At 44.3% G+C, this 15,915-nt stretch overlaps 1 protein-coding gene across 1 annotated transcript in view; it reads right to left on the reverse strand.

Moving 5' to 3' along the window:
• Positions 1–15,915, reverse strand: part of LOC124802438 (insulin-degrading enzyme) — a 202,126-nt gene that overhangs the window by 60,882 nt on the left and 125,329 nt on the right. The window contains 3 exon segments of the mRNA XM_047263222.1: positions 11,748–11,868; positions 14,740–14,850; positions 15,034–15,178. Of these exon segments, the coding sequence (XP_047119178.1) occupies positions 11,748–11,868; positions 14,740–14,850; positions 15,034–15,178 (377 nt within the window).

The following is a 15,915-nucleotide window of genomic DNA, read 5'->3' on the forward strand; positions in this document are numbered from 1 at the left end:
CGAATCCGACTTCAAACTTCTGAGGAAGGAGTGAAGGTGTTAAATGAGCTAGTAAAGAAGTCCCAGCTCAAATCAGACTGACTGAAAATGGGGGAAGACAAAGCGGTCGTGGGGACGCAGCTTTGTTTCCTGAAGACAGAAGATGACCGGCGAGTAGGATCGTAGGAGGATCGTCAATTCATCCCAATTGGCTCGAATGCTGCAGATATTCCAATGGATAATGGACATAGGGTGGACAGAAAATGGAAGAATGTGACCAAGATTGCCGTCAACTCAATGACTGCTCAGAGCTTGCGACCGACAGCGTGGAACGGCACTCAGCCGAAGGCAAAAGATCCTGATCCATAGGTTGTTCAGGAGCAGCTCCTGCCACCAGCGATCGGCCAGTTGATCGGCTGCCAGCAGGGCGTCTCGGCGACACAGAGACGGCCGAGGGCGGTTACCGCCAGATGGTGCTGTAGATGAGACACGCCGTGGCGGAGAAGGAGAGGAACTGGGTTTCTTATTAGCCTTCTTGGAAACATGATGTTTAGATGAAGGAGGAACCGATGGTTGTGAAGTTTGGGGGTACGTAAAAAATCTTCACGAGTATGCTCTTTTTTGATGTCCGGGTGTCTGACTTTTGGGATCGAGATTTAGCAGAACCCGATGAAGCGTGAGCCATAGATTGAGCAGGCGAAAGTGGGAAGGTTGAACAAGCGATCTTTGCGCTGGCCGATGTGACGACCGTGTCACTAAAGGTGAGATCACAAGTCTGCGTGGCCGCCTCCTTTGTTGGCCGAGGAGAGGCAAGGACAGTGCTGTATTTTCCTGTCTGAGGCATAGTGGGCTTTCGACTTGCGAATAATTTTCAAGCAGCAAAGGGCGACACCTTTTCCTTCACTCTTATTTCCTGAATGAGCTTTTCGTCTTTAAAACACCTTTCTGAATAATGAAAGGGTTGACCGTAGAGAAGTCGTGACCTTTGTCAGACTGAGAAACAACAAGGAACTGTGGCAACGATGGAAGAACTGTCTGTGGGTGGGACTCAGTGAACTTACGCTTGTGAGCAGACATAATGGAAGATGAGGAAACCATTGCGGAACAATCCCCCATGATTAGCAGCGTCTCCGATGGCGCGCTCCTCCCTTGTGGGGGCCCTCTCTGAGGGCAGTCCCGCCTTAGGTGATTGTTCACACCTCAGGTCACACCTCCCGAGAAATGGACGGAGGGACCAATCGGCACTTTCGGAAGGTATCAGCTCGGGTAATCACCCCTCCCTGGGCCTGGCCGTTACCAGGGGGTACGTACGTGTCCTACCTGTCTACCTGGGGCGGGGAATTACGCGTTACCCCGTCACCGGCTACGCATGAAAATGCGTGGGTCGGCCTTCAGACACACACAGGGAGGAAGAAAGAGAAAGGGAAAAATATAGAAAAGGAAAGGAAAGAAGAGAGGTTTCAAACGCCGCAGCGGAGAAAAGGGTAAAGAGAAGAGGTAAGGAAAAGAGAAGGACAAAAGAAGGATGAAGACACGCATGCAGAGAAGACGAAGAATGAGTTACATTTACGAGCGTCCGTCTCCGGATGTAGGCACAAACCGTACTCCCAGAGGGGGAGAATGGGAAGGAAAGAGCCAGAGGTGTGTGTGTGTGTGTGTGGGGGGGGGGGGGGGGGAGGGGGAGGAGGGGAGGGGGGGGGCGAAGATGGGGGATAGGGAAGGGTGCGGAAAAGGAAGGTATGCAGCCCGGAAAGGAAGGAGGGCCACATTAGCTCGGGGTCCGGTGCTCGCTATGCACGTATCCACAAAAGAGTTGTGGACCCCCTGGGGGAATTTGATTCTATTTTGTAATTACTGAATAGCGTCACATACCCTCTCAACAGACCAGTTTCATTTTTTCTTTTCCTACTACGTGCTTCACTATTTTTTTTTTTTGCAGAGTGTGTGTGTGTGTGTGTGTGTGTGTGTGTGTGTGTGTGTGTGTGTGGAGAGAGAGGGAGTGTGAGAGTGTTCTTTGGTCATCTTCCAGTCAGTTTTTGGAGATTTCAGTCTCACTGCAGCAAATTGTTCCATTTTGTGATGGAATGGAAGAGAGCAGTTCTTTAGTATCCTAGACTATCAGCTGGGAGGATTGCTTTGTCATCAGGTTTCAGGAGGCTGAATATTGCAGAGTGTGAATAACCATGCCACAGCAGTTGAGAATACATACCGCAAAGGATTCTTACTGTGTCGCATAGTTGGTCATCACCCACTGAAGTGTGGCTGCTATTCACACATACACCAGATCAACATTCATCTGGGGAATATGTACAGGGTGCGGCAGTCAAACCTGCATTTTTTAAATGAGTTTAAAATGAACATGGATGGAGATATCAAAATTTTATTCATACAATCTTATTTTACGTTAAAAAGCATATACGAAAAATCAACACATTTTTTTCACTGTTTGAAAATAACACCAGAAAGACGAAGTCCTTCTCGATCACGGCATTCTCGCAGGAGATTTATGAAGCTGCCCATTACATGATGGAGCACACCCTGGGAATTCCCTCGATTTCCAGCCAAATTCTCGCTTTGAGATCACCAACATTATGAGAACTTTCTTCGTACACTTTGCTCTTAAGGTGAGAAAAAATCAAAAGCTGTAAGGCCGGGTGAACGGGTGGCCAAACAATTGCTCCATTCTTGGAAATCACCCAGTTAGGGAAAACTTCAGTGGGAACATTAATGCTCACACGGGCTGTGTGACTTGTTGCTCCATCTTGTTGAAATAATGTTTCGTCATTCACTGCATAATGACGAAGCTGAGGTATGAAGAATGTCCTTAACATTGTTGAATAGCACTCAGCATTCACGGTAACAGATTGCCCTCTTTAGCCCTCAAAAAAATAAGGGCCTATTATTCCTGATGAGGAGATTGCACAGCAAACTGTTACCTTGTTTGAGTGGAGAAGTTTTTCAAAGAGTTGCTGAGGGTTCTGATGATTCCAATATCTAAAGTCCTGATTGCTCACATATCCACTAGAGATGAAAATTTGCCTGATCACTCATCCAGAGGTTGCAAACAAGCTCCTCGTTTTCTTCAATCATTTGCAAAAGACTTTCACAGAAATGCTGTCAGACCATGAAGTTGTTGTTATTCAAAGCATTAACCACTTGGATTTTGTATGGGTGATGATGTAAATCTAACCTCAAAATCCTTTGGACAGTCCTGTCAGAAATTTCAAGCGCAACACACTGTCTATACACTGATCTATGGGAGCTTCTTCCCACAGCAATTCTTACAGCTTCCACATTCTCGGGAGTACGCACTGTCTACTGTCTTCGCTCTGCCATCTCTTTTCTTTGTTGTTTCACAGACATCTGCAAAATTTTCGACCCAAGTTTTTATTGAGTTAACTGGATTAATTTGAAAATGCACCCGGGAACAATGCTGAGCGGCTACGTAGCTACCGCTTCGGTAGAACACTTTCGCTGCATACTACCATCGTTGTTTAGTCCACTGCTCCATGGCTACTGAAATTGTTCAAATGGCTCTGAGCACTATGGGACTTAACATCTGAGGTCATCAGTCACTACTGAAATGCTTTGTGTTGGGGAACACAGTGGTGACCTTGGTTACTCAACCCCCCCCCCCCACTACTTCCAACCTTCCACGCACTAATAATAAATGCAGGTTTGACTGCTGCACCCTGTAGTAGTAATAGTGGTAGTAGTAGTTGTTGTTGTTTTTGAGCTGTGTTATTGTTTGTTTTAGTCTGAAAACTGATTTGGTGCAGTTCTCCACACTAGTCTATTCTATGCAATGTACACAGATGAGCTGTAACATTATAACCACTGCCCACTGCGAGACTGAATGCCACTTGATAGCACTAAGGGTATGCGACGCAGTAAGGAGCAGAGACAATTGGGAAATCACTCTGGTGATGATATGACCTGCAAATGAGGAAATACACTAGCATAAAAGGGCTGGTTGCTATGACCCAGCACCTGGGAACAATCATTTTGGGTACCGCGAAGCTGGTCCGCTGTTGACATGCCACTGTGACGAAGCACCTATGGAAAGTGAAGGACGAGTATGCGACAAGGTGTGGACATCAGTGTCACATCATAGGATGCGGAATCAGAGATTTACCCCCACTCCCCCCTCCCCCAAGGCTGTAAATCAGAAATTGACATACTGCAATGTTGGTGCAGTCACAAGTACTTTGAATCACACCATTCAGTACACACTGGCAAACACAGGGATCGCCACAGACAGCCCCCGTGTGTTCCCATGTCGACCCAATGACATCGTAAATTATGACTGCAGCAGACTTGGTATCACGGGGAATGGACTGTGGATCGACGGAAACTAGTCACCTGGATGGATGAATCTTATTTCTATTTATAATAGGTTGATGGTTGTGTCCAGATATGCCATCATTAAGGCAAACAGCTGTTCGAAACATGCACTGCACCAACAACACAGGTCGGTGGGTGCAGCATTATGCTATGGAGGCATTTACCTGGGCTTCTCGGAATATGTGGTAGTAATCGAAGACACCATGGTATTTACCAGACCATCTGTATCCCTTCACATTTGAGAACTTCCCCAACAATGATGGCATCTTCCATCAGGGCAACTGTCCTTGTCATAAGGCCAGAATTGTGCTAACTATCTCTTGCAGATAAGTGTACACATATACTTGTCATTTGCTTTGGTGCTTCGATTCCTCTCCCTTGGTTCCACCTTCACTTGCTGGTTTGGTTCAGTAGCTAACTGAGTGTCACACTAGAAATCCAAAGTCATGAGGTTCAATCTCCAGTCAGTTGTGGGATTTTTTTCCATCACTTACTTTTTCTTTCACCTCTGGTACTGATTTCCATTTCGAAAATTGCAGAGCTGTAGGTCTCCCTATAAACGGATGAGAAAGTCAGTTCAAAGATGAGAAGAAAGCAAGAACATACATCCTCTGGAGCCTGCAATATAGACACTAGATTATGAGCTACAGTACACATGTTTGTGAAAGAGAGTTTTCTCAGTTACATTGTGTTTGCAAATGAGACACGATGTTCTCTGGGTAGAATGTGTGAGAGTTGATATCCACTTTTCTGATCTAGCGTTAGCTGAAGATTTCCTGTTTCCTTCTAATGTATTCAGACAGCAGACAGAGACTTGTTTCATCCGTACAATCCGACCAGGAATATAATGCTGGTTCTGCGTCTTTAGGCATACTACTTTTTTGCAGTTGATTTTATTAGTCCAAGAAATCTTCTGCAGTTACCAGAAGTTGGAGTGATCCATATAATGTTAACATCTGTGTGTAATGCACACCTCTTTTCAAGGAAGAATGGAGTTCAATATACTGCTGACGATGAGGCCATAAGAGAAAGCACAAAGCTCAAGTTGAGGAAGGAAATCGGCTGTACCTTTTTAAGGGAACCATTCCAGCATTCACCTTATGCAATACAGGGAATCACAGTAAATCTAAATCTCAATGGCTGGACGGTAACTTTAATTGCCTTCTGTCCAAGTGTAATTTTTGTAGTTCTGGTTTGCAAGTTAGTATCTTGTTGACAGTTCTAAGTTTCATTTATGCCACCTTTTCTAAAATCTACTGTATAGGAAAGATATTCTTAGGATTAATGTTGTACTTGTGGTGTCACCGCCAGACACCACACTTGCTAGGTGGTAGCCTTTAAATCGGCCACGGTCCGTTAGTATAAGTCGGACCCGCGTGTCGCCACTGTCAGTGATTGCAGACCGAGCGCCACCACGCGGCAGGTCTAGAGAGACTTACTAGCACTCGCCCCAGTTGTACAGCCGACTTTGCTAGCGATGCTACACTGACAACTACGCTCTCATTTGCCGAGACGATAGTTAGCATAGCCTTCAGCTACGTCAATTGCTACGACCCAGCAAGGCGCCATAGCATTGGATATTATTTTATATTGCGGTTATAACATGTATCGTCAAGAGAGATGTTCTACAATTGTGGATTAAAGTTAAGTATTATATCAACTACGTACTTTATTTGCTACTATTAATTCCCTTAACTGTTCCAGACCTCGCGCCAGCCTGCGTGAGCTTAAGTGCGTGACTTTCGGCTTCCTCTCATTGTGACTTGGCTGTCTTGCCAAGTCACAACATTTTTGGCGACGAGGATGGGATGCCCTTGGACAGCTCGTCCAGGGTCAACGTGCAATGCAAAACGATGCGGCAGCCGCCGCTCCACCGCTACCGCAGCCACCTTTTCGTCATTTTGATGCGGCACTGGAAAGCTGGACGGAGTGGTCACGCCAATTTGGATTCCATCTCACCGCCTACAGAATTCAAGGTAACGAGCGGCAGCCTTTTTTGTTAGCATCCGTCGGGGTGCACACGTACCGTGTGATAGTGAAATTATTTCCCCGACGCGATGTAGCAACTCTGTCCTATGAAGACATTTTGTCTGCATTAGATGCATATTTCAAGGAATCAGTCAATGTAGTTGCAAAAAGGTATACGTTCTTTCGTACAAAACGTACAGCCGGTCAAACTAATCGGGAGTGGGTTGCAACCTTGCAAGGCCTTACTCGGGATTGTGCTTTTGAGTGTGAATGTGGACTCCCTTATTCAGATACTATGGTACGTGATGCAATTGCACAGAACGTTTCTGATGTTCGTATAAGGGAACAGACTTTGATCAGGAATCGTTTGAAACTTCGCCAGCCGTGTGTCACATTAACCGGCCCGCCGGGCGAGCTGCACGGGAGCTGCACGGAACAGTAAACAGCCCTCGCGCCCATCCGCGCAGCTGCCGCCAAGCTCTCCACTAAGTGTGCCGCGCAAGCACGCAAATGCAGTGAAATCATGCCCGCGGTGTGCTACTAGACATTCGCGTGAGAACTGCCCGTCACGCCAAGCTATTTGCTTTTTCTGTAATAAAAAAGACATGTTCAGAGTGTTTGCCACAAAAAGCTCCGATCGAACACACACAACCATCCCAGGCCCTTTGCTTCGCGCCGGAATCGGAGTCGAACCAAGAATACTCAGGCTCGTGAACCTTCTTCGCCCATGGGCATTCATGTAGTTAATTCCACTCTGCCCAGTGCCACTCTCTCTAACAGTGGCTGTGTTCGTCCCACAAATTGTGTGCGTCAAAATCGACGGAAATCACGTCAAGTCGCAAGTGATTCTGTACCAGTGTCTGTTCCCGTTGCACGAGACAGTCGCTCTTGTCGTCAGCAGGACAATAAACTTTTTGTAGATTTGGACATTTATGGCCAGCTCGATACCGGAGCTGCAGTTTCATTGATCAATAAAGACACGTACAAACAACTGGGCACACCTCCGTTGCGTGCCGCAAATGTTAAGCTAACTACATATTCCGGTCACACGATCCCTGTGTTAGGACAGTGCAGCCTTCTTGCAACATACAAGGGACAAACAAAACTTGTGTCATTTCACGTTCTTCGTTCTTCTTCTGCAGTGAACTTGTTTGGTTTAGATTTATTTCAGTTGTTTAACTTGTCTATAGTAAATCAGGTCCTATCAGTGAACCAATCTGGGCCTTCAGCCAGTGTTTCTCGTCTATGTGAAGAATTTGCAGACATTTTTGCACCGGGCCTTGGTTGCGCTAAGAACTATGAAGCACATTTGGAACTGAAAGTAAACGCGCAACCGAAATTTTTCAGAGTGCGCAATGTTCCTCAAGCATTGCGTGATGAGGTCGCAAGAACATTAAATGATTTGGAATCACAAGGTGTGATTGAACGTGTGCAGGCTTCTCTCTGGGCATCACCCTTAGTAATTTTGCCAAAACCTTCCGGAAAATTGAGACTTTGTGTGGACTTCAAGGCTACGGTGAATCCACAACTGGTGATTGCAACTCATCCTTTACCCCGCCCGGAAGATCTTTCTGACAAACTGTGCCCGGGTAAATATTTTTCGAAGTTGGACCTCGCAGATGCGTACTTGCAAATACCAGTGGACGACGAATCCCAGCGCGTCTTGGTGGTTAACACGAATCTTGGTTTGTACTGATTCAAAAGATTGCCATTCGGGTGTGCATCCGCCCCTACATTGTTTCAGCAATATTTACAAACTGTTTGTGCGTCGGTCCCTACTGCAGCTAACTATCTGGACGATATTGTGATCTCCGGCAAGACAGAAGAAGAACATTTAGCCAATCTCAGAACATTATTTCAGGTCTTGCGACAACATGGTCTTCGCTTGCGGAAGGACAAATGTGTGTTTTTTGCTCGGGACTTACCCTATCTGGGCCATGTACTCAATGCCCAGGGCATACATCCTAGTCCAGAGCACCTCCGTGCCATACAAGACTTGCCTTCGCCGCAGAATTTGAAGCAGCTACAGAGTGTGCTGGGAAAAATTAATTATTACAATAAATATATCCCACACGCCTCTTCCATTTCAGCTCCGCTTCATCACTTACGCCGTAAAGGTGTTCCGTTTGTCTGGACGACGGAATGTGAACGCGCCTTTCGCCAGTTGAAATCGGTGTTGCTTTCTAATACTTGCCTTACGCCATTCGATCCCCAGAAACCCCTTTTGTTGATGGTAGATGTATCAGATTTCGGGATCGGTGCTGTGCTTGCGCACAAAGATAGATCGCATGATCGCCCTATTGCCTTTGCGTCCAAATTGCTTTCGTCTGCGCAAAGAAATTATTCACAGATCGAGAAAGAAGCTTTGGCTCTCATATTTGGTGTTACTAAGTTTCATGATTTCTTGTATGGTCGTCACTTTACCATCATCACAGACCACAAGTCTTTGACATCGCTTTTTCATCCAAACAAGCCTGCACCTCCACGTACAGTGCAGAAATTCATTTGCTGGTCTATTTTCCTCTCGCAGTACCGCTACGATATATTGTATCGGTCCACTGCTAAGCATGGAAACGCCGATGCGTTGTCCCGTTTGCCTGTTGCTGAGGATATAGCATTCGATTCTTCCGAACTTGCTTGCATGTACATTGATTCGGAAACCAATGACGTGGTAGAATCGTTTCCGATTGATTTTCGTCGTGTAGCTACAGCCACAGCTGTTGACCCTGTCCTTGCTACCGTTTTGCGTTTTGTTGCTACGAAATGGCCCTTGTCAAAGACACGGATCGAGGATCCGTTGGTTCGCCGCTTTTTTACTCACAAGGAGAGACTTTGTTCGACATGGTGTTTTGCTGTTGCGTTCTGATAATGATCAGTCCAGGGTCGTGGTCCCAGGTTCGTTACAGTCCTCTGTCTTACGGCTTCTCCACCAAGGACATTGGGGTATAGTGAGAACGAAACAACTTGCTCGTCAGCACTGTACTTGGTTCGGAATCGATGCTGCGATTACGAATATGTGCTCTTCTTGCATGGCCTGTGCCGAACAATCCGCACCACCGCGGCAATTCTTTGCATGGCCGTAAGCCACTACCCCTTGGCAACACTTACACATCGATTTTGCTGGTCCATTCTGGAATGCTCGATGGTTGGTTGTGGTAGATTCATTCAGTAATTTTCCTTTTGTTGTCCGGATGTCTTCCACAACGTCATCTGCCACCATCCAAGCGTTATCCACTATCTTTTGCATTGAAGGTCTTCCACAGACTATTGTTTCCGACAATGGCCCACAATTCATGTCCGCAGAATTTCAGTCATTCTGCAAGGCCAATGGTATTCAACATCTGACGTCCGCGCCGTTTTCGCCACAGTCAAACGGTGCCGCTGAACGATTAGTCAGGACTTTCAAGTCACAGATGTTGAAGCTAAAAGAGTCTCATTCTCGGGAGGACGCGTTATTGCTCTTTTTGTCCTCGTATCGCTCTCAGCCCCGAGATGGTCGCTCGCTGGCTGAGTTGCTCCACGGTCGCCCTCATCGAACCTTGATGTCTTTGCTACATCCGCCGCATCAGGTTCCTGTGCAGCGGCCGACACCTGCTTTTGCCCCAGGCGACGTTGTCTACTACCGCAACTATCGAGGTTCACGACGTTGGCTCGCAGGGCGTATTCTTCGCTGCCTCGGCCGCGCTATGTATCTGGTTTTGGGGGCCTCTGGTGAGGTGCGTCGGCATCTCAATCAGCTGCACCTCTGTCATCGCACGGGTTCTGCCGCTCCCCGTCTGCTTTCAGCGATGGTGCCGTCCGGTCAGCGCCCTGGGGACCCATCTACTGGCTCGCCTCATCCCCAGGTGTTACCGACGCTTCCTTCCATTTTGCCCCATGGCGATGCGCCGCCGCCTGTTCTTCCGCCGGCGACGCCCGCGGTGGACGCGTCGCTGCAGCCGCCAAGCGCCTCTCTGGGTCGCGCGCCGCCGTTCGCTTCCCATGACAAGCTGTCCTCCGACATGGAACTCTTGCCCCCTCTGGACCAGATGTCGTCTTCACCCGTCGGGTACCCCGACGCGATGGAGGTTGACCCTTCGGCCCCTCCAGTCTCTCTAAGGGCGCATACACCGCATGTTGGCATGCACCCTGGACTAGGTTTTCAGGCGTTTCCTAGCTCCCCTCCGACTGAATGGCAGGGTGCGGGTGGCACAGCCTCGCCTGTTGTTAGGCTCCCCCCCTCGTCGCATACGTCAACATGGGGTCCTCCCCACGGCGGGCGGAAGCCTTATAACACAACCGTACGCCGATTTGCGGGGGAGGAATGTGGTGTCACCGCCAGACACCACACTTGCTAGGTGGTAGCCTTTAAATCGGCCGCGGTCCGTTAGTATACGTCGGACCCGCATGTCGCCACTGTCAGTGATTGCAGACCGAGCGCCACCACATGGCAGGTCTAGAGAGACTTACTAGCACTCGCCCCAGTTGTACAGCTGACTTTTTCTAGCGATGCTACACTGACAACTACGCTCTCATTTGCCGAGACGATAGTTAGCATAGCCTTCAGCTACGTCAATTGCTACGACCTAGCCAGGCGCCATACCATTGGATATTATTTTATATTGCGGTTATAACATGTATCGTCAAGAGATATGTTCTACAATTGTGGATTAAAGTTAAGTATTATATCAACTACGTACTTTATTTGCTACTATTAATTCCCTTAACTGTTCCAGACCTGGCGCCAGCCTGCATGAGCTTAAGCGCGTGCCTTTCGGCTTCCTCTCATTGTGACTTGGCTGTCTTGCCAAGTCACAACAGTACTTCCATGTGTTTAATTGAGCTGTTTCCCTTTTTATGATTCATATTTCAACATCTGATTCAGTCATCATCTTCGAGTGTTACAAGCTGTGCTATGTGTAGCTGCTGTCTGTACTCCAACTGGATTAGAGTCCAGGTAGCAAGTACACGCAACACAACTCACAGCATTCAAATAAGATGACTGGGTAGGTCACTGATATATGGGACACAAAAATAGAAACAGCTCGACTGAACACCCGAAGAGTACGCTGTTCATCAATCGCGCCAAGAAAACATGATACATACACTTACATGCGAGAACTTTTATGAATCACATTGTAAGACTGAAGAATACCAAAACAAATTTTAAAATATTTTGCTGTGTCTTTTTCCAAAGCATTTCTTCTAAATTTTCAAAACAGTCGTGAATTATGTGCTACTCTTAAAAAAACCTAATTCTTTCACTACCTACCTAAACCTAATTCTTTTACTGAAGTGTATAAGTATAAAAAGCAGTGTTAAAATGGTGGATAGTTTGTCATCTCTACTAACAATGAAACATTAGCAGTTTGTCTGATTACTGCAAAAATCACACAATTTTTATAGCCAAGTACAAAGAACTAGGCTTGACACTGAAAACATTAAATGATATTCGTTATGCAGGGGATGATGCGCACCATGAGTAGCAGCTAGAAGTTCCTCTTTAGTCCACGCCTGCTCTGCAAGAAGGACTGCAGAATAGTACACAGCATGCTGGTATGGTTGCTCAGCTTCAAAATTCTTCAATCCACGAACATACTGAAAAAGGTGCAAATTATATTTTCCTTTAAATAAATTATTACATGTATTTGAAAAAGCAATAATAAAACAAGTTGTCATTGATATGAATTAATTTCTGCAGAAAAAATTACAAGACAATGTCAACCTCCACAGTTTATTATGCCACAGTCTACATCATGTTCCAAAGGAGAGTTGTGATAATCATGAAGCATATGTGTTGAATGGGTTGTAACACAAGAGGTACATCATAACAACGATTTTGATAACTTGATCATGTGCTGAAAGATTTCTCAGAATTATTGCTATTCAAATTATAAAGAGACTAAGAATATCAAACATCACCTCTCGAAGGTCGCACTGTGTTTATTTGCCAAGGAGAATTTTAATTTAGTTTTATGGCATGCTGATAATTATTACTTCACCCTGTCTAATCACAACCGAATACAACATGAATTTTGCGCACACATATGTTTCGCCTCTATTGTTTGCAAGATATCTTCAGTGGCTTGGAATATGTGCATATTTTTGTTTATATTATTTCGTTTACATTTACGATGTTGTAGGCTGAGGTTATAAATAGTTCTGGCACTTTTTGCTTTTCTGCGATTTAGTAATGATTTTAAGTTCTATTTACAGATTTCGTGGGTGCTGATATGAATTTGTTTTAATATAGCTGCATGTACAAACTGATTTTCTATCTTATCATTTCTTTTATTAAGTTTAGTAGAGTATCTATACCGATATAAGTCCGATCATTTATCACATGTTAATAGTCAGCAGTGGCTTTATGGATACGGTAGTTTTCCTGCATTTGTGTAAGATGTTTGTTGTTGTTGTTGTTTATTCTAATTATTTTCATATCTTGATTCATGTTTGTAGGATGGTGGCTCTCGTGTTGTGTGTGTTCTGCAAATATGAAATGCTTTGTTTCATACTTCCAACAACTAATGTGTTCTTTGCAACATCTTTTAAAATTTCTGCATATTATGTCTATGGAATCTGCATCACAACATTGACATTCAATTTTCTGTATTCATGATCCCTAAAATTTTTCCCTCTTGATTGTTGGCTGGCTGAAGTTAGTTTGGAGGATATGCAGTGGGTTTGAGGCTTCAGAGCTTTGCTGCATTCTGGACATGTAGGATGTGTTACAAAATACACATATTTGATACAAATACATCCAAAACGCAGGAAAACTGTTTTCTGAGATGCCAGCAATGTGTGAGTGTGCGCGTGGGGCGAGGGGGGGGGGGGGCACAAGAAATGAAATGACATGTCTTGTGGCTAGGGCCTCCCATTGGGTAGACAGGTAGACTGGTCACCTGGTGGAAGTCTTTCTAGCTAATGCCACTTCAGCAACTTGCGTGTCGATGGGGATGAGATGATGATCACAACAATCACAACACAACACCCAGTCCCTGAGTGCAGCAAATCTCTGACCTAGCCGGGAATCAAACCGGGGCCCCTTTGCATAACATTCTGTGCACTGACCACTCAGCTATCGAGGTCCGGTGTGTGTGTGTGTGTGTGTGTGTGTGTGTGTGTGTGTGTGTGAAAAAGCACTGAACAGTTAACAACACTGTCCAAACACAAGATCGAAACCAGTGTTCAATTCCTAGTCCTGTGAAAATGGCAGAAAGCATATGAAGAACAGCTATAGAAAGGAAAAAGAACACTTTTAGGTCAGCATCCCTGAACCTACACCTAGAATTATTATATCATCACAGAAAAGCAAAAAGTTCCAGAACTGTTTATAACCTCAATAAACAATGGCCTAAACGTAAACTAACCAGTATAAACAAGAACATGTACATATTCCATGCCACTGACAATGCCTCAAGAAAAATCAAGATGAAATGCATCTAGCACAAACACTGTGTTTTACTGAATAGCAATTAGACAGCCCTAAATAATATTTATCAACGTACATTAATATTATAGCCACTGACAACGAAAGGACTACAAAATTTGAAGATGTTAGCTTAGTTCCTTTGGTTGTAATATCACCTTAACAGCAAAACCCTTAGAGAAATAGCACTGAGTTTGGTTAGACAAGGGACTGGTGTTGGGACCTGCAAATATATCTTACTGGTGTATGTCTGACGCAATAAATGAAATTCCCAAAAATCCAACATCAGTATGGTCAGACCTATATGGCTCCTGTTCCCTCCGAATACAAACTTACAGAAATATGCTGTGCATCTTACCCATGCCACAGAGAACAGGTATAAGACCTATTCATATACTATGGATCTCATTTCAAATGGTTTATATTCGTTGATGAAGCCAGAATCACAAATCTGGACTACAAAACCTCTGTTCTCTGAATTTTGTTTGCATTAAGTTAGTGCTTACAAAGAAATTTTGATGTACAACTGAAAGAACTCTTAAAGAATTAACAAAAAGGTGTGCCTGATTAACAGCTATGATTATACATTCTTTTCTCCTTATAATTCCAGTTGCACAGAGTCAAAACTGCACAACATAAAATATCTCTCATCATCTATAGCATTCATATGGAGCTCACATTCCATTAACGAAGGTATACTGAGATGTTTCAAGTTTAATACATTCCTTGAAGACCTTGAAGATGACAAAAATGACAGATAGGTCAAAATATTGTAAAGTTGAATTTTTCAGATCTCTCTCTCTCTCTCTCTCTCTCTCTCTCTCTCTCTCTCTCTCTCTGTGTGTGTGTGTGTGTGTGTGTGTGTGTGTGTGTGTGTGTGTGGAAGGGGCACATCATACATGTGATATGTGATTTTGTTTTCACATAATAAAATAATAAAGACACATCATGCATGTAATTTTGTTTTCATGTAATGAAGACATTCAAAATGTTATACAGCTAATATAACTTATATTTAGGTAAAGTGAAAACAAACCTACATGCTCCTTTAAAATATCAAATCTTTTTGGGTCTATTTTGAAATTGGTTAGCTTCTCCACTATTTTATCCAACAGAACATGCTGCTTGTTATTGTATCCGCCAATACCAAGCTGTAAGGGAAAAAAGTGTTACATATAAAGACTAGAAGTTGTAAAAATAATGCAATACACACAACAATAATTTCAGATTCTACATATCACTCCCAGTTTATTGAAACAGTCACTTAATTGAAAATGTATGTAGACTCACTCTAAACTGTTATCATAATGTTCAGAATATAGCCATATACTCACTATCATTCCATATTTAGTGTTTGATAACTCCCATCGCAGACCGGCAAGTTCAGCAGCATAGGCATATTCATTCAGGGCGTCTTTAAACAGCAACACAAACATATATGTCATGTTGCAACTTACAGGGTCTAAATAGGCCAGAGGGCTGCAATAGTATGATACATTTAACATGAATAGCTTATTTCAATAATTATTGATGACAATACACTAAAATTAGATCAAGGTTCAGCCTCTCTCATTTAAAGTAGTTTATTTGACAACAATCAATGAAAGAACAAAGGTCCGAGGTTCAATCACAAGAAGGTTCTCGGAGGTTTTCTGTCATTTATTCCTTCTTCCATCCCCAATAGCGGTTTTCATATGTGAAGAATGACAAGATGCACAATACTTCATGGTCCACAGTAAAACGCAGGTCTCTCCAGCAACTTGCTGGATAAGTTAGAGCAAAGGTCAAAGGAAGATGAAGGGATACCATCTCAAATAGGACAGGACCTAGTAAAGCACTGCAGTGTTTAAACCAATCTTCAGATTGAGGACGTTTTCCCTTTGTATAAATAGTTTATTTGGAAACAATCACAAGAATTTCATATCAAAATTAATACTGTTCACATTGCAATTTCCATAGCCACTGATGTGGAAAAACTTTACGCTCTAAAACTGCCATTTATTTCATATAAATGAGTTAGTCAGTTTCGAGAGGTGTCATGCCACACAACAATTAAATTTCATAGGTGACACAAAAAACTTTATTATACCCCTGAGAAATGGTGGTGCTTCATGATGTATGAGAATTGTGTTGTGAATGAAAACTTTTTACTGTAGATTCCAGGGGGAGGAGAGGAGGGCAATCACCATCTCTTGCTGCTGCCCCCTACCCCCAGC

The sequence above is a fragment of the Schistocerca piceifrons genome, chromosome 6, assembly GCF_021461385.2.
Source record: "Schistocerca piceifrons isolate TAMUIC-IGC-003096 chromosome 6, iqSchPice1.1, whole genome shotgun sequence".
NCBI classification, from domain to species: Eukaryota; Metazoa; Arthropoda; class Insecta; order Orthoptera; family Acrididae; genus Schistocerca; species Schistocerca piceifrons.